At 48.4% G+C, this 27,709-nt stretch overlaps 1 protein-coding gene across 1 annotated transcript in view; it reads left to right on the top strand.

The window, feature by feature from the left end:
* LOC119956152 (pro-neuregulin-3, membrane-bound isoform-like) overlaps nt 1–27,709 on the top strand; it is a 427,157-nt gene that overhangs the window by 217,570 nt on the left and 181,878 nt on the right. Inside the window, 1 exon segment of the mRNA XM_038783065.1 lies at nt 16,051–16,180. Coding sequence (XP_038638993.1) covers nt 16,051–16,180 — 130 coding nt within the window.

Here is a 27,709-nt window from a genome sequence, read left to right as displayed (position 1 = left end):
CTCTGTTTCTCGTTCTAAGCTCTGGAGTCGCCAGGTGCCGTAAAGACACCGCCACAGGTTTCAAGGTCAAGTTCAAAGCAATAAAGCTGTACACCAATTAGTAAGTCCAAAACAATTAGAGTTTATTATAACACAACTATAATAACACTCATGCACACGCTAAAGATTAAACTTACTTCTACCACTAAACAACTAATACTTAGCTAAGAAGGAACTACGAGGTAGGGAACAAGGCCTTTGTTCTGTTCTGGTCTGCAGGCTTCGGATCGCTATCAGTTGGCAAGGGTGTCAGTAATGCCGGTTTCAGGTAGCGGTCGTTGTTTAGGCACTTACGTTTTGGTGGCTGCTACTCAACGGCTGATGTAGAAGACAGGGGTCTGGAGGCTGGAGCCGGAGACCGGAGACAGGAGACTGAACCATGTGTGGGACCTTTCTTTTATAGGTCCCAGGGGGTTCGCGCCCCTTTGGGCGGACTCCCTTACCTGCTTGGGATCGATTGGGCCTCTTCTCAATCGATATGTTTTGAACCCCCCAATCATAGGGCCGTTCCTTGGTTGCTGGGGCGGTTCTTAGGACTTATTGTCCTGGGCTTCTCTGGCGCCACTGGGTCTGGTCTCCTATTGAATGTATCGATTGATACTTAATTTGTGTCCATTGTATCTGGGACTTGCCCGGTATCATCTCATTAGTATGCTAACAACTTCTCTTTCACAGCGTTGCCTGGTCTCTGCAGCAGTCAGAAAACGGTTTCTGCAGTTGTCCCAATACATAATTGCTCTGCAAGCTGTTTGCTCTTTAACATGTCCGTTTTCCCTGCATTCTCTGCAGTCTTCCATTTTGTGTTCGTTAGTGGCCATCTCAGGTGGCTACAAAGTCTTTTAAGGAAAGGTTGATTAGAGTGCAGGACAGACATGTTCCTGTGAAAATGAAAGATAGAAATGGCAAGATTAGGGAACCATGGATGACGGGTGAAATTGTGAGACTAGCTAAGATGAAAAAGGAAGCATACATAGGATCGAGGCAACTCAAAACTGATGAAGCTTTGGAGGAATATCGGGAAAGTAGGACGAATCTCAAACGCGCAATAAAGAGGGCTAAAAGGGGTCATGAAATATCTTTGGCTAACAGGGTTAAGGAAAATCCCAAAGCATTTTATTCATATGTAAGGAGCAAGAGGGTAACTAGAGAAAGGATTGGCCCACTTAAAGACAAAAGAGGAAATTTATGCGTGGAGTCAGAGGAAATGGGTGAGATTCTTAATGAGTACTTTGCATCAGTATTCACAAAGGAGAGGGACAAGACGGATGTTGAGGCTAGGGATGGATGTTTAAATACTCTCGGTCATGTTGTCATACGGAAGGGGGAAGTTTTGGGTATTCTAAAAGACATTAAGGTGGACAAGTCCCCAGGACCGGATGGGATCTATCCCAGGTTACTGAGGGAAGCGAGGGTCGAAATAGCTGGGGCCTTAACAGATATCTTTGCAGCATCCTTGAGCACGGGTGAGGTCCCGGAGGACTGGAGAATGGCTAATATTGTCCCTTTGTTTAAGAAGGGTAGCAGGGATAATCCAGGGAATTATAGACCTGTTAGCTTGACGTCAGTGGTAGGCAAACTGTTGGAGAAGATACTGAGGGATAGGATCTATTCACATCTGGAAGAAAATAGACTTATCAGTGATAGGCAGCATGGTTTTGTGCAGGGACGTTCATGTCTTACAAACCTAATAGAATTCTTTGAGGAAGTGACAACGTTAATTGATGAGGGAAGGGCTGTAGATGTCGTATACATGGACTTTAGTAAGGCGTTTGATAAGGTTTCCCATGGCAGGTTGATGGAAAAAGTGAAGTCGTATGGGGTTCAGGGTGTACTAGCTAGATGGATAAAGAACTGGCTGGGCAACAGGAGACAGAGAGTAGTGGTGGAAGGGAGTGTCTCAAAATGGAGAAAGGTGGTGTTCCACAGGGATCCGTGCTCGGACCACTGTTGTTTGTGATCTACATAAATGACCTGGAGGAAGGTGTAGGTGGTCTGATTACCAAGTTTGCAGATGATACTAAGATTGGTGGAGTTGCAGATAGCGAGGAGGACTGTCAGAGAATACAACAAAATATAGATAGATTGGAGAGTTGGGCAGAGAAATGGCAGATGGAGTTCAATCCAGGCAAATGCGAGGTGATGCATTTTGGAAGATCAAATTCAAGAGCGGACTATATGGTCAATGGAAGGGTCTTGGGGAAAATTGATGTTCAGAGAGATCTGGGAGTTCAGGTCCATTGTACCCTGAAGGTGGCAACGCAGGTTGATAGAATGGTCAAGAAGGCATACAGCATGCTTGCCTTCATCGGACGGGGTATTGAGTACAAGAGTTGGCAGGTCATGTTACAGTTGTATAGGACTTTGGTTCGGCCACATTTGGAATACTGCAGTGCAGTTCTGGTCGCCACATTACCAGAAGGATGTGGATGCCTTGGAGAGGGTGCAGAGGAGGTTCACCAGGATGTTGCCTGGTATGGAGGGTGCTAGCTATGAAGAAAGGTTGAGTAGATTAGTATTGTTTTCATTGGAACGACAGAGGTTGAGGGGGGACCTGATTGAGGTATACAAAATTATGAAAGGTATGGACAGGGTGGATAGCAACAAGCTTTTCCCAAGAGTGGGGGTGTCAGTTACAAGGGGTCACGATTTCAAGGTGAGAGGGGGAAAGTTTAAGGGAGATGTGCGTGGAAAGTTTTTTACGCAGAGGGTGGTGGGTGCCTGGAACGCTTTACCAGCGGAGGTGGTAGAGGCGGGCACAATAGCATCATTTAAGATGCATCTAGACAGGTATATGAATGGGCGGGAACAGAGGGAGGTAGACCTTGGAAAATAGGAGACAGGTTTAGATAAAGGATCTGGATCGGCGCAGGCTGGGAGGGCCGAAGGGCCTGTTCCTGTGCTGTAATTTTCTTTGTTCTTTTGTTCTATATAGAAGAGAAGGGCACACCCAAAAAAAGTAATAATAAAAAATAAAATAAAAAATAAAATAGAATAACTGGTAGGGTATTGTGCACCAGCTCAACAGCAGCAACTCTGTACAACTGGCAAAATTAATTATAACACATATGTAGGCTGTGTGTGGGGGGAGGGAGGGGGGGGGGGGGTGGGGGTTGGAGACTGGGGAGGTAAATATATATTTGGGTGCCGAAGAAACAATTAGAGTGGGCAATACCCGAATGGGTTTGGTGTTGGTGTTGACACTTGCTTCTCCCGGACGGATCTCGCTGCCGCTCTTGTCATCTCGCGCTCACCTCCGCTTCAGCCGTTCCTCCCGTCTTTCGCCTGTATTCTCCTTGTTGTCTGTTCCTGGAGATGCCAAGTTTGTTATCGTTTCCTGTGCCCTCCTTCCGGCTGCCATTTCCCTGCCCCCCCCCCCCCCCCACCTCCCTGGTTCTCCTCTCTTATTCCCTGTCCCTTCCCACTCTACCCCCCTCCTGTGGTTCGCCTTTCTTTCCTCTTAGGTTTAGCTGCCCCCCCCCCCCCCCCCCCTCCCCCCCTCCACCCCCCTCCCGGTCTATCTCTCCCTCTCACGCTTTGGCTACTTTCCCCTGGTTCTTGGCTACCTGGCTATTCTTCTGCTTGTTCATTGGCTACCAACAGGTCCCAGAACAATTGGGTGAATGGCTCCCATGTTCTGTGGAAGCAGTCGTCTGACCCTCGGATGGTGAATTTGATTTTCTCCATTTGGACGGCCAGTCTGCAGCTCTGGGTGGTGCTGCTGACCTCTAGCCAAACAGGATTCTACGGCGGGCAATCAGGGAGGCAAAGGCAAGGGTATCCGCCCTCCTCCCCAGGAATAGATCTGGCTGGTCTGAAACCCCGAAGACCGCCACTTTCGGGCATGGCTCCACCCTCATCCCCACCAATTTGGACATTGCCTCTAAGTAGGCTGTCCAGTGCCCCGCAAGTCTGGGGCAAGACCAGAACATGTGTGCGTGGTTGGCCGGGCCTCCTTGGCACCGTGCACATCTATCTTCCATCTCCGGGAAGAACCTACTCATGCGGGTTCTTGTTAAGTGGGCTGAGCCTTGCGCACGTGGAAGTGATGTTGACCCTGTGCAGTGCTTCGCTCCAGAGCCCCCACCCTATTTCAATCCCCAGGTCATCCTCCTATTTCTTTCTTGTTGCGTCCAGTACGGTGTCGGCCCTTTCTACCAGTCGGTCATACATGTCGCTACAGTTTCCTTTATCTAGTATGCTTGCGTCCAGTAACTCTACCATCCTTGATCATTTACAGTCTGGCATGACTAATATCAATAAATTCAGAAGAGAATCAAAGCTGGAATCTCTCCTGTAACAGCCAGATATCTCCAGTTGTCCACTGCCACCTGATCAGAGCTCGCAACAAGCCTCATTGATGTATCATAGTCTCAAGAGCAAAGTTGTCAACAAACAAACCAGAAACTCAATGATCTCTAAAATTCCCAAGCAATTAAATTCAAGGATCAAGAGCAAGTTTTCCCGTAGCAGGAATTAACTGCTCGTTGAGTTGAAAATTCGTTCAGCCTACATTTCCTGTGTATGAAATAACGAATGTTAATTAACCTCTCCAAGATCAAAAGCTGGATTCCAAATATTTATTTTGATTCACGGAGGATGCCTGAAGGAACATCAAACTGCATTGTTCCATTGGAGTCTCAACAGTTCAAACAGTAAACCCAATCTTGCACCCAGTGACCTCTCATTCTCCAACTTGTATCCCAAACACTAAAAAACACAATTTACATGAAGCAACCCAGACCTTCCCCAAGCAAGGTCATTTAGGGCCTTCCCCAAGCAAGGTCATTTAGGGCCTTCCCCAAGCAAGGTAATTTAGGGCCTTCCCCAAGCAAGGTCATTTAGGGCCTTCCCCAAGCAAGGTCATTTAGAATCATTCCAGCTACAACATTGCATGCTGGGACACAGGAGTGAGGAAGATTTGATTAATAAACACTCACAGCCGGGCACGATTCAACCAAAAGTTTCTAAGTGTGGTAGCGAGCAGGAACTGCCGCAATCTTCCCAATGCTCCGCCCAACGGGGCCGTCGCCGCTCTAAAACTTTAATTGGTCCACATAACGAGACCGATAGGCTTCTCGTGGTCCTGCCAGCTGATTTGCTGAGACAGCTCTCGGCAGCCCCCTGCCAACAAGAGGGCTGGCGAGCACTTAAACCACTCCTGTGAAACCAACCCCAGTCAGCTTGCACCCATGCTGCTGAGATAATCGTCCCACTGGCCAGGCTGTTGGACGTGTTCGAGGCCAGACGGGATGCCCTGTTCCCCCGAGGGTCAAGGAGGGTCAGCCACAGGGCAACCACTGCCGCCTGGGAGGAAGTGACGGGGGCAGTCAGCTTGGGGAGCTTGACCAGGAGCACAGACACCCAGTGCTACAAGAAGGTCAACGACCTTCACCGGGCCCCTTGGGTGAGTTTGCACCGGAACCGTGCCCCCCCCCCCCCCCCACATATACTCTCCCCAACCCCCACCCCCGAAACTCCCCACCCACCCTCCACCAGTGCAGAGACACACACAACTCAGTGCACAAAAGTATTGGAACTGCTTCTGGGGCATATTCTGGTAAGCACCACACCGTTCCAGACACTCATTAGGTGGAGGCAGGAATGCCCAGGCGAGACAGCAGTCTGGGTCCCAGTCAGAAGCTGAGCCTCTGGACCAGGTTTACTTGGAGCTGATGCAGTCGACAGGGTGTGGTCATGAGATTTAGACCGAGATATCAGTGACCCAGGTCACTGGTCAGATGCCTAGCAGGTCCATAGCCGTCTGGAGGAGTCCCATTGATCTGCAGCGGCCCTTGTAAAGAGCACCTCCACCCAATCCCTGTAACCCAGTAACCCAACCTAACCTTTTGGACACTAAGGGACAATTTAGCATGGCCAATCCACCGAACCTGCACATTTTGGACTGTGGGAGGAAACCGGAGCACCCGGAGGAAACCCACGCAGACACGGGGAGAATGTACAGACTCCGCACAGACACTCTCCCGAGGCCAGAATTGAACTGGGATTCTGGAGCTGTGAGGCAGCAGCGCTATCCACTGTGCCGCACTTTCCGTGTTCATCAATAAATCAGCGTTCTCGTTAAAGAACTAGATATTCTGTGTATGACATTACAACGGCAAGATCACAGAACACAACACTGGGCTCCACCCCCACCCCTACTCCCGTGGCACACCATGTACAGGTGATGGATGTGAGGAGAGCACTCAGCAGACAGGCAGCGGTCAGACTTATGGGACAGCATGGTAGCACAGCGGTTAGCACTGTAGCTTCACAGCGCCAGGGTCCCAGGTTCGCTTTCCCACTGAGTCACTGTCTGTGTGGAGTCTACACGTTTCTCCCCGTGTCTGCGTGGATTTCCTCCGGATGCTCCGGTTCCCTCCCACAGTCTAAAGACGTGCAGGATAGGTGGATTGGCCATGATAAATTGCCCTTAGTGTCCAAAAAGGTTAAGAGGGGTTATTGGGTTACGGGGATGGGGTGGAAGTGAGGGCTTAGGTGGGTCGGCGCAGACTCGGTGGGCTGAATGGCCTCCTTCTGCACTGTATGTTCTATGACTTTGAATGAGGAGCTCCAGCACTCAGCTCCCTGTGGGTTATTATCATCCCCCCCCCCCCCCCCCCCCCGCCCCTTGACCATGACCTGCTGACAACGCCGACACAGTCCCATCACCCTGGAGTGATGCTACACAGACCCTGGGAACGTGGGAATTAGTGGGGTGGGGGAGGATGGTGAAGGAATGATCCTGAGGCGTAAAAGTTCAGGGTTGCAGTGACCTTGACGTCCACTGGAAGTGGGTATCCTCCTCCTCCTCCGCAAGGACATGGCACATGTGCTGCACCGTGCCCTTGTTGAGGCGGGGCTTCCTGCGGTACGCACTGTCCATCATCTGTTCGAAAGAACATCGATGCCTGTACACCTGGGCCATCACAGGCACTGCCTCTGGGTCCCTCCATGGTCTATGAGCATCCGGGTCCTCCACTCATGCTGCCGGCGGCGTGCACCAGAGTTTGGGGGGAGGGGGGGCGTGGGCCACGGCCTCGAGCCTCTGTCGATGCTGCTGCCACTGTCACTGCCTCCTCCGGTGCCTGGCTGCTGGATGCCTGGCATGCCAGCAACACCACTACAGTAAGTCCAAAATATCGTCCACCCCGTGCAATATCTGTAAGGAACTGGAGAGGGTGTGAGACTGACGACCAATGGTGTTTTCCACCTCGGGACCCTTGAGTCCCCCCATTGCACCACCCCTCCCATCCGGCAAGCCCTGCCCATGCAACCCCGGCCACAGCGGGAACCCATGATCACTGGACCCCAGACCCTGGAACCCAGGCACCTGCACATAACGACCTGGACCGGGAGCTGGTCCCCTCCCCAGTGAACGCACCCACCCTCTGGCCACCGAAATGTCCCAGTACTGGGGCCCAGCCCCTGGGGTTTCGGATGTTGGCCGCTTCGTCCCAGGTGTTGCCTCCCGCAGTGTTCAGGCATCAAGGTTGGCGCTGGGCAATACCTCTCAGTTGCTACATGACCCATCTACTCACAGGGTCCACTTGGCATGTGTGAAGTACTCACTTAACTATGATGGCCAATTCCTAATCAGCTGTAATAATAATAATCTTTATTGTCACAAGTAGGCTTACATTAACACTGCGATGAAGTTACTGTGAAAAGCCCCCAGTCGCCACACTCCGGCGCCTATTCAGGTACACAGAGGCAAAATTCAGAATGTCCAATTCACCTATCGGGACTTGTGGGAGGAAACCGGAGCACCCGGAGGAAACTCACGCAGACACGGGGAGAACATGCAGACTCCACACAGACAGTGACCCAAGCCAGGAATCGAACCTGGGACCCTGGCGCTGTGAAGCAACTGATGTGTTAGGCAGGTTGGTTCGATGTGGACTGCACTCGATGCAGGGAAGCTAGAAACAGACGTCTGACACAAGAGAAGATCCAACACTGTTTTATTCAACGATAGAACTGATAAACATATTCAGCTGTTGGTCGGCACTATACTGATCTGACTGGAGACCTAGTAGTAGCCTGACCAGACTTACTAGCTACCACATGGTGTTTGCACTGGGTAGCTTGTGGACTCTGACTGTCTCAGTGGCTGGGTCCAGAGAGAGCAGGAAACCTAGTGCCCTCTGGCTTAATAGTGGTAGTGGTGATTGGCTGTACTGTGGTGTGTGCTTACTGGTCATCCTGTGTGTCAATCACTGTCTGCACCTCATTATATACATGAGTGGATATTATGACAGCAACCATGCTAACCACTGTGCTACCGTAGCCTTTAGCTGCGCGGTCAGAGGCCTCCGCGGTCAGTGGAGCAGGCAGGCAGGGGCTGGGGCTGGCACGGTGGACCCACGGGTGTTGGGTTACCCCCCCTCCCCCGCCTAGCCCAGGCCATTGGCGGCCAAACCCCCCCTCCCCCCCAATCCTCAGCATACCCACTACCCCAATGGCAGCCCACCCTGTCCAAGCCCCACCCTGTCCAAGCCTGGGCCCCCCAGAGGCTCTCCAGGGCAGCAAGCCCAGTGCCCCCTGGCTCTTTGCCTGTGAGTGAAGATGGCTACTCCACCTCCTCGGGACTTCGCACCAGTTTCACGTTTTTAAAAAGGAGCACTAATCACCGCCCATGTGACCACTTGGGGAGGCTGTTAGATCACGGGAGGCCGTTGGATTGGGGGTTGCTCCCGTTAATTGTACAGAGTTTGGGCTTAAGTGGTGATCATTGGTTTCTCGTCACGGCACAGCACAATCCTGATTTCACCAACGGAGGCGAGGCGGTTAGATAGCAAACAGACTGGCATCCGGCACGGTTCTGTTTTTGACTTCTCTCGTGATTAGACAGCCTTGTCGCGCTCTCGCTTAATCACAATAAATTGCACCCATAATCTTCTCTCCATCGGGGTAAAGAACGTCTTAGTCCATCTCAAACCTTTCACAAGATAAACAGGAAGGCTATTCAGCCCATTTAATTTATAGTACAATAATAACTTGAACTTTTCGCATTCTACTTGGGAGTCTACACTCCCTGCCTAAAAATCTCCTAATATCACAGTCAGACCCAGTAAGAAACAGACCTTACTACTTCATTCATTAATACATAAAAGAATGGCCACAGTGATATTGGGCAGAATCAAATTTGTTATCCAATGTTTACAGATTCCTCCCCAACACTCAGGCACACAGTCAAATTCCTTCACACAGGAACACCCTCACTCCCACCCAAAACCACATCTCACACTCGGAGACTCGTACCCCTAGTCAAACTCTCTCTCACACACAGGACACGTTCGCTGATCCTACCATGCCAGTGGTGATTGGAGTGATAATGCTCTGTGAATTCCCCATTCCCAATGTTCTATCTCTGGGATCTGGGACAGTAAATTCATCTCCATTTGTTATCCTGCTATCATTCCTCTCAAACTCAATCCTTCCATCTCCCCTCCCTCAACATCCTTTCATCTTCTCTCTTCCCCTCACTGCAAAGGTTTCCTTGGTCGAGGTGATTTTGGAAACGGAGATCCTGATACAGAAAATGTTTTCCCGTGAACAACTTCAGGATTGAAAATTATTCTTTGCCAAAGATATACTGTACTTTATGACCCAAAGACAATGCGTTCTGATGTGAAACAGGCAGCTTTAGTGGTTCCTGAGCTGCAAAGTAATGACCCTTCACTGATAGGTGATGGGAAGATGTGAGATAGCAGTTCATCCTATAATTGAGCACATGACTCACTGCTCTTTTGTAGCCTCCAGATCTGTCCTGTTTCATTTGGCCATTACCTACACAGCAACCAGCATGCTTGGCTCATCTTTGGCATCTGACTGTCTGTGCTGTGTTGTGTACTGTCCTATCAATAAGCCAGTGCTGAAAATCCCTGCTGTTGTGACACACACACACATTCACTGAGCTGGGTGATGCAGCTCTGCTGCAATAATTAGCAGCTGACTGCATTCCCGGCCTCATGCAACTGACTTGTGTTCACTGACGATCAGATTTATAACAGGTTAGCGTCACTTGCTAAGTTCCAATAAAAAGCCTCATACAATATTAATCAAACAGAGTTCTTTCCTTTAACCACATGTTTCCTGATGCTCTGCATCAAGCAATCTTTCAAATTAAATTGCAGTCCAGGCCATCTCTTGGTCTAGCCTGTGATCCAGCAAAGCAAGAACAGAATAACAACAACATTGTACATACATTCAGTGGCGGACTGGATCTAAAAATATTGGTTGCCAGGAGACAAAGGGGGCCCACCCACAACTACAATGCTATCATTTAATTTTCATAACGAATAAATAAAATTTTCAAAAAATACATATGGAAAAAATGGTACAATTAAAATTTTTGTGGAAAAAATGTGTATTTCTTAGTACATGTACTGTATATATTACTGGCAGTAGATACCAAATGTAAATACAGAATGTTATAATTGAATTTTTTTTAAATTTTTTAAATTTTAAGTAATTGGTTGATATTTTTAAATAGTTTACTGCACAATTTACACATTAACAGATAGTTCAAAAGCACAATAGAGCATTGCATGCAGTCCACTATATTAAGAGCAATTGTTTGTGTTTGCTAGATGATTATGCGAATCTGCCAATAATTGCTTCTGCATCCAATTCATCTAACAATTCCTTTTCAATGGATAGCAACATGTATGATTCCAAATTCTCCTCAGACAGCGAATTTCTTAACCTTGTCTTTATGATCTTTAGCTTTGAAAATGTCCTCTCACATTGGACTTGAGTAACTGATAGTGTGCAGATGACTTTATAAAGTTCATAAAGGTTATCATATGCCTTGTCATGAAGTCTGTTGGATGCCAGAATTTTTAGTACACACGGTGGGCAAGTGCTGCAAATTTTACAATTGTTGCAACTGGAATCGATATTCTCACCATCATTAAGCAATAGCTTTAATACATCAAAGTTTGAAGCAAAAGAAAACAATTCCAATATTACTTGATCTTTGCTGATTTGTGGAAACAGCTTAATAATACTTCCAATGCTTCATCTTCAAGGCCCTTCTCTGCAATAGTTTTAAACTTTGCTGGGTCCAAGCAGGACAAATATTTATACAACTGTTTGTGTTGTACAAAGCGTGATTCTAGTGACTGGACAATGCGATCCATTATTAGGTTAAACACATTTACTCGAAAATCAGCTAGAGAATCTGAGGAATTTCTTTCATCATCAATAAGCTCATCTGCCATTCTTTTCTTCCTCTGCCTCTTAACTGGCAATGCTGTTTCCAACGCATCAATTTCCAATGTTTGATTTTCATCCATATTCATCTGTGAAATCCTGTCATTACATTTATTTACAAATTCCAAAGCCCTGCTGTGAACGTTATCAAATGTTCTTGTCTGTTCCTTCAACTTTGTTGTAGCTGAATCTACCAAACTCCATGCAGTAAACATATCTAAACCACTTGTCTGTAGATAACTTAATAACAGGGTTGTAGTTTCAAATATATACAAGTAAGTAAATGCTGTCAATATGGTTTCAAACTTTAGAAGACTTTGAAGTAAAACATTTGCTTCATGTTTTGTTTTTGCATCAAACTTTTCTGAATCTTTTACGAAAGTACTGGCAGCGGCATCATCAAAACGTCCAAATATAGTTGTTGCTGCATTGGATTTTCCTGACCATCTGGTCTCACCAATTAGCTTTAATCGTTTCATTTTTTCTTGTCCTAGATGTTTTTCAACAACTTCTATCCATACAGCCATTCTCTTGTATGATGCTTTCACAAAAGTTGCTATATTCTGGAGCAAATTGAAAAAGAAACTGCAGGCACACAGCATTTTGTTGTTTCAGTTATCACCAAATTCAAGACATGGGCAAAGCACCATATATGAACATGTTGATCAGCCACATCAGCAATTTTACTTTGTAAACCATTATACTGGCCATGGTAGCTTGCAGCGCCATCTGTGCTATCAGATAAACATTTTTTGGGGGTCAATTTTAAGATGCTGTAATGTTTCAATCAATAGATCAAAAAGTCCCTGTCCTGTACCATCATTACTTGGCACAACTGAAAGTAGTCGCTCATAGATAATACCTTTAAGCACATACCGAATAATAATGCTAAACTGGTCGATGGATGAATTATCTTGTGTTGAATCAACCTGAATAGAATAGTATTTTGCTTGAGAAACTTCATGACTAATTCTTTCTTGTATCATATTCTTCATAATTTTGATTAACATGTTTATAGTTGTTTTACTCAGGTATGTAACAAGTCCACCACGGCCTTTACTTTGAGCCTTTCCTTGTTGCTCTAATCATTTGATTCTTTGTTTAGACTTGTTTTGCACTGCAGAAATGTGAGCTGCCATAATGGGGTCATATTTTGCCATCAACTGCACTGTAGCTTAAAAAATGCCATGATTCAGAGCCTCATTATCTAGAGTGTAGGCCGATTCATTTCTGTGACCTAGAAAAGGAAGTGCTTGCTTGCCTAACATCTTTATGATGTCTATAATCCTCATGACAATACTTCTCTGCTTCAATACTTCTTCTTTCCTTTTAATTAGTGATGCTGTAAAAAATTTATCTAAGGTGCCATCATTAACCACACTGATATATTGCTGAGCATTTCTGACATGTGTTGTTGTCGATTCATGTAAAGTCAAGCTCTGGCTAATACGCCTGTAGTCACTAAAGCCGCGTACAAAGTAGAACAGTAGAACAGTACAGCACAGAACGGGTGATGGATTACAAGCGTTCGGAAACTCAAAGGCTTAGCAGTATGAACAATATAAGCATCTATTTTCTTTGTTATATGTTAGCCATTTTCTTGGGACTGAGTCATTCATAATTTTCCTCTCATACAAACGAGCATCAAATGGCAGATCATCAAGTGGCTGAAGTGGATGTTCAGCAAAAAACTGTTTTAGCTTTGCTCGTGATGGATATTGGAAGATTCCAGTAATTGATCATTCATTTTCTTGCGTAGGTTCATTTACAGGATGTGTCATTTATGCTTGAAGGAATATCTGATTCCCTGTCACTAGTTGAAGCTATGTGTTCAAATGTTGAAACTATAGGCAGTACAGATACCGGAACAAGGAAGCCAGAAGAAATATTGGGCCTGGGTTGATTAGTAATGGATGCACTTATATTTGTCTCTACATTCAAAGTAGCTCTTCTCTGTTCTTGTAACTCGCATGTCATTGCATCATTGTTTCTTGCTTCTTGATTGTTTGTTGCAGAACTGGATATTGATGTGGATTGTGCTTGTGGTATTATAAACTCTGTAATAGGCCTGCATCGCTTGGCTGATTCCTTCCTTTCTGCCTCTTTTTGTTCTTTGCGTTTTAGTGACCCAGATTTATGCTTTTTCTTTTCCATGCTGGTAGGGGTAATATTCCTGAAATAAAAACTTAATTAAAAATAGCCCACATTGGGAAAAAATTATTATTGATGATTGCAAGAATAACTTGAAGGAATGCCAGATAAACCCCTACTTGATAAAAAATATAAAATAACTTACTTACATTTCAATAGGCTATGTTCATTAGTCAATACTACTGTGGCCTATGCATCTTCAGAAGAGGAGACAATCCACTGTCCAGTGTTCACAACAGCAAGCAACTGAGACAACTGTTGAAACTTAGAAGTTTGGTCCGACTATAGTAAGACATTAAGAATGGTCCCACGACCAAAGTTAACATGTCCAGTTTGATACCAGTGTAGTGTTACAAGTCGCAACCCTTTGAGTTTACCGATCATGGCTTATCACTTCAATATCTTTGACCTCATGATTCACGGTCAAAGGTACCGCTTCTCCTTTTCGGTGACCTCACGACACTATGTACTGCTTGATATCCTTTCAAGTTGCCGACCATCTCAAATCACGAACTGTAACTTTATCTTTAAATTCACACACTCTTTCTGAAAACGTGGATTTCCAACTATGTCCGACCCGGGTGAACCAGCAACCCCCACCCCCCCCCCCCCCCACTCCTTTTCACATCCGTTTAACACTGCTTCGTTCCTTCATACACTGAGTGATTATTTGTTTGTTTCTTTATTGCATTTTTATTTGGTATTGCTCTTTTTAAAAACAATTATATTTTATTAAATTAGAATACAAATCTCAGGAAGTTGGAGATTTATTTATCTAATTAATTATAATTTTTAAGGGCCCTTCAGAGATTCACGGGCCCCTTCTTGGCTCTCCGGGCCCCGGACCGATGTACCGGCTGAACCAAGACTACTGCTTCATATCCTTTGAAGTTGCCGACCATCTCAAATCACGAATTGTAACTTTATCTTTAAATTCACACACTCTTGCTGAAAACATGGAATTTCCTTAATTATGCCCGACCCGGGCGCCCCTATTCCACATCCTTCCACTACCTCCCCTGCTTCGTTCCTTTTCATGCACTGCTTATTTGTGTCCTGTTCTCTTTTTTTTCTTATTCCTTTTTATTACTAAAACAGTTGTCTGTGTTTGTTTCTTTATTGTATTTTTATTTGATATAGTGGGCCCACTTCATCAGGGGCCCACTTGCCATCGGGCAAGCTGACACCCTGGCCAGTCCGCCACTGCATACATTGCAGGAAAATTTTCATCAGAATGCTTCCAAACATTTCCAGAGTACTTCAAAATATTTACACTTTTTTCTTAGTCTTGAAATTGGAACAAATCCAAAGTTTTATTTTAATTTCAGTGCAGTAAAAGCTTAGTTCTGGTGTCATGGTGAGTTATCTGAACCCATGCTGTAGCTGTCCTGGGAGTGTTTGATGGGGACAGTGTAGAGGGAGCTTTTCTCTGTATCTAACCCTGTGCTGTAGCTGTCCTGGGAGTGTTTGATGGGGACAGTGTAGAGGGAGCTTTTCTCTGTATCTAACCCTGTGCTGTACCTGTCCTGGGAGTGTTTGATGGGGACAGTGTAGAGGGAGCTTTACTCTGTATCTAACCCCGTGCTGTACCTATCCTGGGGGGAGTGTTTGATGGGGACAGTATAAAGGGAGCTTTACTCTGTATCTAACCCTGTGCTTTACCAATCTCGTAAGTGTTTGATAGGGACAGTGTAGAGAGAGCTTTACTTTTTATCTAACCCCATGCTGTACCTGTCCTGGGAGTGTTTGACGGGGAAAATGTAGAGGGCTTTACTCTGTACCTAACCCCATGCTGTACCTGTCCTGGGAGTGTTTGAAGGGGACAGTGTAGAGGAAACTTTACCCCGTGCTGTACCTGTCCTGGGAGTGTTTGAAGGGGACAGTGTAGAGGAAGCTTTACCCCGTGCTGTACCTGTCCTGGGAGTGTTTGAAGGGGACAGTGTAGAGGGAGCTTTACTCTGTATCTAACCCCGTGCTGTACCTGTCCTGGGAGTGTTTGAAGGGGACAGTGTAGAGGAAGCTTTACCCCGTGCTGTACCTGTCCTGGGAGTGTTTGAAGGGGACAGTGTAGAGGGAGCTTTACTCCGTGCTGTACTTGTCCTGGGAGTGTTTGATGGGTTTGGTGTAGTCAGATTGCTGTTTAAGGTGACTGCCTTCAATCTATCCATAATATGTCTGACATCGACAAAATCATTTCTTTAAAGAACTATTAAGACGAGATCAGGGAATAATTAAAGGGGGCAATTATTGGAATGCTCATTGCTGGTGTCTTTAATTGCCTGTAGGGAACAAATTGTGCTGATCTTTATCCTGATGCAGTGAAGCACATTCGCGAGCAGGTTGTTAGTTGGATGTTGTTTCTGCTGTCACTAAACTGGAACAGGTAGAGCCTGAAGCCCTGGCAGTTGGCTCTGAGACTGGGTCGTGACCTTCGGTTAATTTGTCGATAGTTGTGACTGCAGTGACAGTTTTAACGTCAGGGAAAAGTCTGGAATTGCATTTGCGATCAAAAAGAAGAGGCTGATTCTATCAATGGGTGTTAAATTTCTTGTTACTGTATGAACTGTACTCACTGAATGAAGTCTGACTCTGGCTGTGACTCGGGGTCCCAGCCACTAATTCTATAATTCTCCATTTCTGCAGCTACTACAACCTACACAACTGAGAGATCAGAGCATTTTAAACCCTGCACGGATAAGGACCTTGCCTACTGCCTGAACGAGGGAGAATGCTTCATCATTGAGACGCTGACTGGAAATAATAAACACTGTCGGTGAGTGAACTGAAGCCAATGGTGGTCAGCAATCTGCGGCCTGGGAGCCATGTGCAGCCTATCAGGGTTCTGAGTGCAGCGAACGAGATGTTTTTGTTGACCATTGCCCATGTGCAGGGTTGCCACATTCTGATGATTTCTGTCCGCAAAGTTTATTTACTACCGTTATGACTGAAGCAATAATCAAATAAAACAAGGGCAAGTGAAGTGGGTGGTTGCTGATTGCTCAGAATATTGATTGTGAGAGCCGTGCGCTCCCTCTGCATCCATTCACGCATGTATATTTCTTTTGTTTTTAACACTTGAAGCTGATGATCATTCTATTAATATATGAATGATTAATCATTTTTAATAACTTTTTATGATATATGTGGCATGTATTAAATGTATTTAATCTTGTTCATGGTTAGCGAACAAGGCCAATTTCGATCTTGCTGTACATCGAGATGAAGGAGGGCCACTCTTATGGTCCACTCAGCAGCCTGGGTTGCCCATCACTGACCCAATGTCTATGAAACTGGGACCTAACTGTCAGTGATTGATAGGAACATTCTGCATAACATGTTTCATCTATCTTTGCAAAGGTGCTGTTGATTAAAATGGATTGAAGAGTTAGCTTGTGGAGCTGGATAATCTGAGCAGCATAGAATTTCATAGAATTTACAGTGCAGAAGGAGGCCATTCACCCATCAAGTCTGCACCGGCTCTTGGAAAGAGCACCCTACCCAAGGTCCACACCTCCTTTAAAACAGAGATGAGATGGAATTTCTTCAGCCACAGAGTGGTGAATCTGTGGAACTCTTTGCCGCAGAAGGTTGTGGAGGCCAAATCACTGAGTGTCTCTTTAAGACAGAGATAGATAGGTTCTTGATCGATAAGGGGATTAGGGCTTATGGGGAGAAGGTAGGAGAATGGGGATGAAAAAAATATCAGCCATGATTGAATGGCGGAGCAGACTTGATGGGCCAAATGGCCTAATTCTGCTCCTATGTCTTATGGTGGTTTAGATTGTGGAGCTGGGGTTGTTCTTGGAGCAAAGGAAATTGAGAGGAGCTTTGATAGAGGTGTACAAGATTATGACAAAGAAACACTGTTGCCGTTAGCTGATGCTACAGAGATCAGGGGACACAGATTTAAGATTTGGGGCACGAGAGAGAGGGAGGATGCGAGGAAGAACATTTAAAACTCTGAGTGGTTAAGATCTAGAACTCTCTGCCTATGAGAAGAGTGGAAGAAGGGACAATCAGTCATTTCAAAGAGAAATTGGGTGGACACTTTCAGGGTCAGTCAAGTGTAGTGACCCCCCCACCTCCCTCAGGTCAGTGCAGTGACTCTTGCTACCAATCAGTGATTACAATTGGAAGTGTGGATTAACAACATATCTGGGATCAAATATGGCCTAACACCTTCATCCCTCAAATATCAGCCCCATCATGGTCCCAGCATATTCTCCTGCATGTGCAGTCTCTCCCTCTCTCGCTCTCCCTCTCTCTCACACACCCCCTCTCTTGTGCTTGGTATGATCACAACTGGGGCTGGGAAAGGGGCTGGTTTAGCACAGGGCTTAAAGCACTGGCACAAAATGGGCTGGTTTAGCACACTGGGCTACATCGCTGGCTTTGAAAGCAGACCAAGGCAGGCCAACAATTCCCATACTAGCCTCCCCGAACAGGCGCTGGAATGTGGCGACTAGGGGCTTATCACAGTAACTTCATTTCATAGAATCATAGAATTTACAGTGCAGAAGAAGGCCATTCAGCCCATCAAGTCTGCACCGGCTCTTGGAAAGAGCACCCTACCCAAGGTCAACAACTCCACCCTATCCCCATAACCCAGTAACCCCACCCAACACTAAGGGAAATTTTGGACACTAAGGGCAATTTATCATGGCCAATCCACCTAACCCGCACATCTTTGGACTGTGGGAGGAAACCGGAGCACCCGGAAGAAACCCACGCACACACGGGGAGGATGTGCAGACTCCGCACAGACAGTGACCCAAGCCGGAATCGAACCTGGGACCCTGGAGCTGTGAAGCGATTGTGCTATCCATAATGCTACCGTGCTGCCCGTGAAGCCTATTTGTGACAATAAGCGATTTTCATTTCATTTCATTCATTTCAGCTGATGTTACTGTTGGACCAACAGGTCCCAGAATGGAACCCCCGGATTAATAGTCTGTTGCATTTTTTTGTTCAGAGACATGGTTGAACAGAGTCATGTGACTTCCAATTAACTTTTCACAAAAGAATAAAACATTTATTGAACATGAAAAGATTGGCCAGAATACAATACTGCTTCACCCCACCTATATCATCACACATGTGAACAGATTTTCAAGGATAACACAAATTACAAAATATATCTTATGCCAAGGGATCCCAAACTGCAGACTGGGAGCCCCTGGGAGCCCGTGAAGGGTCTCTAGGGGTTTGCAGAGTTGGCAGCCACCACATGACTGGCAAACACCTGTTCCAAAGGAGCAACCAGCCAATCACAAGGGTGCTTACCTGTATGAGAGAGGAGGCTGAGTGCCTGTGTGTGAGAGAGAGAGAGAGGGGTTCAGAGTGTGTGTGTGTGAGAGAGAGAGAGAGGTTAAGAGTATGTGTGAGAGAAGGAATGAATGCCTGTATGCAAGAGAGGGGGTTAAGTGCCTGTGCGAGAGAGAGGGGATGAGTGTGTGTATGAGAGAGAGGGGTGGGTGAGTGTGTGTTGTGTTGTGTGTGTGCGTGAATGTAAGAGAGATGTGAGTGCGTGTGTGAGTCAAGTGCACGGTAGCACAGTGGCTAGCACTGTTGTTTCACAGCTCGAGGGTCCCAGGTTCGATTCCCGGCTTGGATCACTGTCTGTCTGGAGTCTGCACGTTTTCCCCGTGTCTGCGTGTGTTTCGTCCGTTTTCTCCCACAGTCCCGAAAGACGTGCTGTTCGGTGAATTGGACATTCTGAATTCTCCCTCTGTGTACCCGAACAGGCACCGGAATACGGCGACTAGGGGCTTTTCACAGTAAATTCATTGCAGTGTTAATGTAAACCTACTTGTGACAATTAAGATAATTATTATTTTAAGAATCAGCTTTCCAACAGAATTCCTCAATTAAAAATGACAAAAGGCAAGCCTTAAGTTTTTTTTTAAATAAGGAAACTTTTTAATTATTACCAGATTACCTACTCCGAAAGTGGTTTCCACTGCCAGCGGTTGGTGTTAAGAGGCCATGGATGGGTGGTTTGGCCAAGGGTTAATTAATGTGAGGGGGCAGCTTGGCTGGAAAATGTATTTGTGACTGTATAATAATAAGCTTTATTATTGTCACAAGTAGGCTTATATTAATACTGCAGTGAAGTTACTGTGAAAATTCCCTAATCGCCACACTACAGCGTCTATTCGGTTACACTGAGGGGGAATTTAGAATGTCCAATTCAGCGAACAAGCACCTCTTTCGGGACTTGTGGGAGAAACCGGAGGAAACCCACGCAGACACGGGGAGAACATGCAGACTCTGCACAGACAGTGACCCAAGGCCGGAATCGAACCTGGAACCCTGGCGCTGTGAAGCAGCAGTGCTAACCACTGTGTTACTGTGCTGCACAGCCTATATGCATAGATATAGCTAGTCAGACACCCTGGGCTAATACGCAGAGTTCCAATATGCAGAGTTCCAGCTCCACTTGACCCAAAAGTCGCGACGCAATTGAATTAATCAATAACTCTTCGAAAAATGTCCTTTGTTGCCCAATATTCAGTCACCGGGTTTGTAAATTTAAACTCAATAAATTTTTATTCAGAACATGAAATATAATGAAATATGCAGCAAATAAAACTGATTTATTATTATCTAAATCCTAATCTCCTAATTTAACTTGCACCCACCCTCAACACCCACACAAGACAGACAAACACAGTGGGGAGGGTTGTAAAAAAACTATGGGTGCGATTCTCCCAAAATTTTCTAAGTTCATTTGTGGCGGGATTTTCAGGGAGTTTCCCATCGACTCTGCCGGTGAGTTCAATACCGCTATTCAATAACACTTAGTCACTTTTTTGGGCCCTGTTTAGGCCACACTTAGAATATTTTTTAACACTGGGGAGCTGAACTCCGAGATCGGGCTGCCTTTTGAAAGGGTGGGTTTGAACGGTGGGGGAGGGCAGCGTAGGTAAGTAGAGGCCTCCAAGGTTGGGTGTGTGATGGATGGGGGTCCCAGAAGGGGGGGTTCTGAAAGGGGGCTGCGGAGTTCCGGAAGTGGGGGTCCCCCAGGGACCACATAGCGGGGTGTCCTCACTTGGGGGGTGTGGGGTAGTGTCCATCTGTGTGGTGGGTGACATTTTCCATGGGCGGGGGACACCCACAAACTTACTTTGAGATCGGGTTATCCTTTCAAAATGGCGGAACCATCTTGGAGTTCAGCTCCCCAGTGCTAAAAAAAAATTCCAAGTTTGGCCTAAATCAGTGAGAAACTCCCCAGGTCCAAAACAAATGACTAAGCGGTGTGCACTCACTGGCTGAGCCGGCCAGAAATTGCCTGAAAACCTTCCACAAATTAACTTTGAAATCTTTTGGGAGAATTGTTCCCTTTGTTTCAGGTGTTTGCTTCTAACACATCGTCCTTCAAACTATCCTTTCAGGTTGAGATTTCTGCTTTCCAGTCTGTAATGGTTTTCACTGTAGATTCATTCAGGTCTCTGCAGTTTCAGAAGTACAGCAATTCACAGCCTTTCGGGAGAGAGAGGGAGATGGTCCTTTCCCCTGACTGTCCAGGATTCAAATTGAGCTTCTTGGGTTCCTGAAAATTATTCCACTCAAGTCGGACCCAATCATCACCTGTTACCAGGCAGAATACGGCCTTTTAGCCAATTCATTGGCCATCAGCCAATCAATCAAACTGAATCAAACTCCATCTCCCGGGTGCCGAGAAGACTGGGTCTTGCTCTCCAAAGCGAGCAGCACCATATACTATGTTGCAACTTCTTGAATTTCTCCTTTTTGCTGCTTGACTTAAAGCTGCATGTCCATTAAATAAAGAAAGACGAAATGAGGAATTCAATCGGAATGACCCCCTACAATAGAAAATACTTGTTTACATTTCATTTCTGTGTTCACACCCATCTTGCCACAAAAAACAAGGGAAATTAACATTGAGAATGTTTGGGAGGTCACGAGGGGTTTTGTGGCTCAAGGTTTGGGAAACGGTCTCACACAATAAAGTTCTTGGTAACTGCACAGTTCATGTAAACCAACAGGACAACTGTGGTCAGACTCGTCACCCTCTGAAACCAAGTGAAGATGCCAACCATCCAACTTCTGTGATTTCTCATCAAATCATCACAGATGCTTATCACACTGTGAGTCACTGTAAACTGACTTCCACACGGGTATTTCCAAACGGCACTCTCAACAAAACACGCCTTGGAATCTTCTTTCAAACAATGCTTTCTCTCGGATACCTTCACCAAGGATACACTCCCAGGATTTCAATCTCTCTTTTCAATATTCCTCTAACTTGGATGCCAATTGCATTCAAGCTTCCATATAATGTCCCAGGTACCCAGTCACGCCAAATGAACAGTCACCAACCTTAGGTTTATTTAAGATATCTGTCTTCTTGCCAGCTGATTTCACCAGTCCTGCACCTTTCAGCTCTGTCTTTAACTGTGAGCCTCTCTCTGACCCTTTCTTTAATCTCAATGGACAGTATCTTTGTTCAAATTCAGTTTTTTGTCGCTTTGATTTCAGTCTTTCATTTCTGGGTTTCATAGACTCATAGAATCCTTACAGTATAAAAGGAGGCCATTCAACCCATCGAGTCTGCAACAACTCTGAGAAAGAGCACCCTACAGAGGCCCACATCCCCACAACCCCACCTAACCGTTTTGGACACTAAGGGGCAATTTAGCATGGCCAATTCAACTAACATGTACATCTTTGGACCGTGGCAGTAAACTGGATGATCCGGAGGAAACCCACACAGACACGGGGGGAAAATGCAAATTCCATTCAGTCACCCGAGGCTTGAATTGAACCTGGATCACTGGCGCTGTGAGGCAGCAGGTATAACCACTGTGCCACTATGTGCCCCTAGAACCTTTCTAGAAGGTTTCTAGAACTATCTGCTTCTTTATCATTTGGGATTTGCATTCTGCCTCTTACTCCATTGTCCTGCCCCTCTGCTGGCAGTTTCTGTCAGAGCTTCTTTCTTCTCCAATATAAGGTTCCAACTGAAACACAAGTGCTTATGCTTTTCAGGGTGGGCCTCTGGTTGCTAAGCAACAGCGTAGTCTTTCTTTAAGCCCTATTTATTTTCATGTCGTAAACCGTTTAATTACATAGCAGGCACAGTTTTAAATAAAATCATTCATGCAGGCAATTTCTTTTAACAAGAAGCTAACTACAGATGTAATCCTTTCTTACACAGAAACAAAATTAAATTTACAGCTATACTTGTTTCTAATACTCACAAATACAAATATGGAATATTTAAACTACCTGGGCACGATTCTCCGCTGCCGACGATGGGTCGGAGAATAGCGGGAGGGCGTCCCCGATATTTTTCACGCCCTCCCGCTATTCTCCCCCCCCCCCCACCCCCACGGCCGCCCCACGACACGAATCGCTGCTCGCCGTTTTTTACGGCGAACAGCGATTCTCCCCAGGCCGATGGGCCGAGTTCCCAGGCCTTTACACCCGTTTTTACGGCAGCAAACACACCTGCTTGCTGCCATCGTAAAAACGGCCACAACATGCCCGTTCTAGGCATCCAGGGCCCCGATTGGCGGTACCACGTAACGGACACACTCTTTCTCCCTCCGCCGCCCCGCAGGATCAGTCCGTGGGGCGGCCGAGGGAAATGACAGCCCCGCGCATGCGTGGGTTGGAGCCGTCCAATCCGCGCATGCGCGGCTGACGTCATTGTGCGCGTCAGCCAGCGTGACGCTTGGCGCGCGGACTTAGCGACGGTCGCTAAGGCCGCGATGCCGTGGTTCACGGGGCCCCGCTGCTAGCCCCGCCCGGGGGGGGGGGGGGGGGGGGGGGAGAATCGGGTCCCGGGAGGGGGCACGGAGGCTGCCGTGAAACATGGCAGTTTCACAGCAGCCTTTACGACTTGCCGCATTTGCGGAGAATCGCGCCCCCTGTTTCTAGATACACTCCCTCGCGCTCCCACTCTCGCCCCCTGTCGCCCTCTTCGGTTGCGCTCTCCCTCTCTCTCACACTCTCTCTCCCTCTTATAAATCTGCATCTCTTCATGACTTTGACTTGTTTCACTGAGCTAACAATATCTCTCTATTCACAAGTCTCACACAGTCTGTACCCTCCACTAATTTCCTCAGTGACGTCTCCCTCTTCACTTGATCTGCACTGTCAGCTCTGTTGTAAACACTCTGTGCTGTCTTATAAATGAAGCATGAAAAAGCTCACGTTGCTGCAGCATGTATCAGCAGTTGTAGGGTTAACGTTGTTCACGTGGAGCTATCCCTGTACTCGCACTTATCTATTCCACAAGGACCGGCATTAGAGAGATCTGTCATCCATTAAAGAGAATTTTCCCTCAGGCTGTTTATTCACTTAATCTATTGTCCATGAAAAATCAGCTGGGTATTTGAAGATTTTGTTTTTGAGGTCGAGTGATGTAGAATTGTGGAGGACCCCTGACGGTGTTGAAGGAGCAGACAGTTCATTATTATTTAACCAAATAATATTAACAATTAACTGGCACAAGAACCAATACATCTTTTACATTTTTACTGTTCTTTTCACTGACTCCTTCCTTATTTTTTCAGTTTCTGTAAACAAATTCTTATGCAGATTTCCTCAATTGTCAAAACTAACCAACTGTTCTTTGAATAAAGAAATTAACATTCCCGATTATCTGACTGCACAGCCAGGAGAGGTGTGTAGTGATGGTGCCACCATATCCCATGCTCTATTTCTCAAGGAGTTAGCCCTCAAAGAAAAGTTCACAAGAATTAGTACCTTTGGAATGGCCAGATTGGGCGGCACTGATCAAAAAGGTTTAAACCCTGCTGAGTTCTGAGCTGATGAATAGAGAACAAGGCTGAGCCGAATGCTCCTGATCACTGAACAGTTATTCCTGTTTGTGCAGTATGTCAGTCACTGTTACCCACTTCACCCCGGAATATCCAGTCAGGGGCAGTGCTTTTAGTGCCATCAGTGTCAATATTTTTTGGAGGTAGGTGTATGGTTGTTTGTGAGTGTCTCTGTGTCTGTGTGAGGCGGGAAGTTGGGTGTTTGGCATGTGGTTGTTGAATTATGTGTGTGTGAGTAGGGGTGTGTGTGGGTGTGTGTGTGGGTATGGGTGTGTGTGAGTGGGGGTGTGTGTGAGTGGGGGTGTGTGTGTGTGGGGGTGTGTGTGTATGTGTGTGTGTGTGTGGGTGGGTGTGTGTGGGGGTGAGTGGGGGTGTGGGTGTGTGTGAGTGGGGGTGTGTGTGTGTGAGTGGGGGTGTGTGTGTGAGTGAGTGGGGGTGTGTGTGAGTGGGAGGGGTGTGAGTGGGGGTGTGTGTGTGTGTGTGTTGGTGGGGGGGCTGTGTATGAGTGTGAGTCGGTGTGTATGTGTGTGTGTGAGTGTGTGTGGGTGTGTGTGAGAGGGGGTGTGTGTGTATGAGTGTGGGTGTGTGTGAGTGGGGGTGTGGGTGAGTGGGGGTGTGGGTGAGTGGGGGTGTGGGTGTGTGTGAGTGGGGGTGTGGGTGTGTCTGAGTGGGGATGTGTGAGTGGGGGTGTGTGTGAGTGGGGGTGTGGGTGAGTTGGGGTGTGGGTGTGTGTGAGTGGGGGTGTGGGTGTGGGTGAGTGGGGGTGTGTGTGAGTGGGGATGTGTGAGTGGGGGTGTGTGTGAGTGGGGGTGTGGGTGAGTGGGGGTGTGTGTGAGTGGGGGTGTGTGTGAGCGGGGATGTGGGTGAGTGGGGGTGTGGGTGAGTGGGGGTGTGGGTGAGTGGGGGTGTGGGTGAGTTGGGGTGTGGGTGTGTGTGAGTGGGGGTGTGGGTGTGGGTGAGTGGGGGTGTGTGTGAGTGGGGATGTGTGAGTGGGGGTGTGTGTGAGCGGGGATGTGGGTGAGTGGGGGTGTGGGTGAGTGTGAGTGGGGGTGTGGGTGAGTGGGGGTGTGGGTGTGTGTGAGTGGGGGTGTGTGTGAGTGGGGGTGTGGGTGAGTGGGGGTGTGGGTGAGTGGGCGTGTGGGTGTGTGTGAGTGGGGGTGTGGGTGAGTGGGGGTGTGGGTAAGTGGGGGTGTGGGTGTGTGTGAGTGGGGGTGTGTGTGAGTATGGGTGTGTGTGAGTGGGGGTGAGTGTGAGTGGGGGTGTGGGTGTGTGTGAGTGGGGGTGAGTGTGAGTGGGGGTGTGGGTGAGTGGGGGTGTGGGTGAGTGGGGTGTGGGTGTGTGTGAGTATGGGTGTGTGTGAGTGGGGGTGAGTGTGAGTGGGGGTGTGGGTGAGTGGGGGTGTGTGTGTGGGTGAGTGGGGGTGTGGGTGAGTGGGGGTGTGTGTGTGGGTGAGTGGGGGTGTGGGTGAGTGGGGGTGTGGGTGAGTGGGGGTGTGGGTGAGTGGGGGTGTGGGTGTGGGTGAGTGGGGGTGTGGGTGTGGGTGAGTGTGGGTGTGTGTGAGTGGGGGTGTGTGTGAGTGGGGGTGTGTGTGAGTGGGGGTGTGTGTGAGTGGGGGTGTGTGTGAGTGGGGGTGTGTGTGAGTATGGGTGTGTGTGAGTGGGGGTGTGGGTGAGTGGGGGTGTGTGTGTGGGTGAGTGTGGGTGTGTGTGAGTGGGGGTGTGTGTGAGTGGGGGTGTGGGTGAGTGGGGGTGTGGGTGAGTGGGGGTGTGGGTGTGTGGTGAGTGGGGGTGTGTGTGAGTGGGGGTGTGTGTGAGTGGGGGTGTGGGTGAGTGTGGGTGTGGGTGAGTGGGTGTGGGTGAGTGGGGGTGTGGGTGAGTGGGGGTGTGGGTGAGTGGGGGTGCGGGTGAGTGGGGGTGCGGGTGAGTTGGGGTGTGGGTGAGTGGGGGTGTGGGTGAGTGGGGGTGTGGGTGTGGGTGAGTGGGGGTGTGGGTGAGTGGGGTGTGGGTGAGTGGGGGTGTGGGTGAGTGGGGGTGTGGGTGAGTGGGGGTGTGGGTGAGTGGGGGGGTGTGTGAGTGGGGGTGTGGGTGAGTGGGTGAGTGGGGGTGTGGGTGAGTGTGGGTGGGGGTGTGGGTGTGGGTGAGTGGGGGTGTGGGTGAGGGGGTGTGGGTGTGGGTGAGTGTGGGTGTGGGTGAGGGGGTGTGGGTGTGTGTGAGTGGGGGTGTGGGTGTGGGTGAGTGGGGGGGTGTGAGTGGAGGTGTGGGTGAGTGGGGGTGTGGGTGAGTGGGGGTGTGTGTGTGGGTGAGTGGGGGTGTGGGTGTGTGTGAGTGGGGGTGTGGGTGAGTGGGGGTGTGGGTGAGTGGGGGTGTGTGTGTGGGTGAGTGGGGGTGTGGGTGAGTGGGGTGTGGGTGAGTGGGGGTGTGGGGTGAGTGGGGGTGCGGGTATGTGTGTGAGTGGGGGTGCGGGTGAGTGGGGGTGTGGGTGTGTGTGAGTTGGGGTGTGGGTGAGTGGGGGTGTGGGTGAGTAGGGGTGCGGGTGAGTGGGGGTGTGTGTGTGGGTGAGTGGGGGTGTGGGTGAGTGGGGGGTGTGGGTGTGTGGGGGTGTGGGTGAGTGGGGTGTGGATGAGTGGGGGGTGCGGGTGAGTGGGGGTGTGGGTGGGTGGGGGTGTGGGTGGGTGGGGGTGTGGGTGGGTGGGGGTGTGGGTGTGTGTGAGTGGGGGTGTGGGTGAGTGGGGGTGTGTGTGAGTGTGAGTGGGGGTGTGGGTGAGTGTGAGTGGGGGTGTGGGTGTGTGTGAGTGGGGGTGTGGGTGTGGGTGAGTGTGGGTATGTGTGAGTGGGGGTGTGTGTGAGTGGGGGTGTGGGTGTGGGTGAGTGGGGGTGTGTGTGAGTGGGGGTGTGGGTGTGTGTGAGTGGGGGTGTGGGTGAGTGGGGGTGTGGGTGAGTGTGAGTGGGGGTGTGGGTGAGTGGGGGTGTGGGTGGGGGTGAGTGGGGGTGTGGGTGAGTGTGAGTGGGGGTGTGGGTGAGTGGGGGTGTGGGTGAGTGGGGGTGTGGGTGAGTGTGAGTGGGGGTGTGGGTGAGTGTGAGTGGGGGTGTGGGTGTGTGTGAGTGGGGGTGTGGGTGTGGGTGAGTGTGGGTATGTGTGAGTGGGGGGTGTGTGTGAGTGGGGGTGTGGGTGTGGGTGAGTGGGGGTGTGGGTGAGTGGGGGTGTGTGTGAGTGGGGGGTGTGGGTGTGGGTGAGTGGGGGTGTGTGTGAGTGGGGGTGTGTGTGAGTGGGGGTGTGGGTGTGGGTGAGTGGGGGTGTGGGTGTGTGTGAGTGGGGGTGTGGGTGAGTGGGTGTGTGGGTGAGTGGGGGTGTGGGTGAGTGGGGGTGTGGGTGTGGGTGAGTGGGGGTGTGTGTGAGTGGGGGTGTGTGTGAGTGGGGGTGTGGGTGTGGGTGAGTGTGAGTGGGGGTGTGGGTGAGTGGGTGTGTGGGTGAGTGGGGGTGTGGGTGAGTGG

This window comes from Scyliorhinus canicula, chromosome 22, assembly GCF_902713615.1.
Source record: "Scyliorhinus canicula chromosome 22, sScyCan1.1, whole genome shotgun sequence".
Taxonomy (NCBI): domain Eukaryota; kingdom Metazoa; phylum Chordata; class Chondrichthyes; order Carcharhiniformes; family Scyliorhinidae; genus Scyliorhinus; species Scyliorhinus canicula.
Note: the sequence above shows the minus strand (reverse complement) of the source record. Positions and strands in the feature narration are given on the sequence as shown.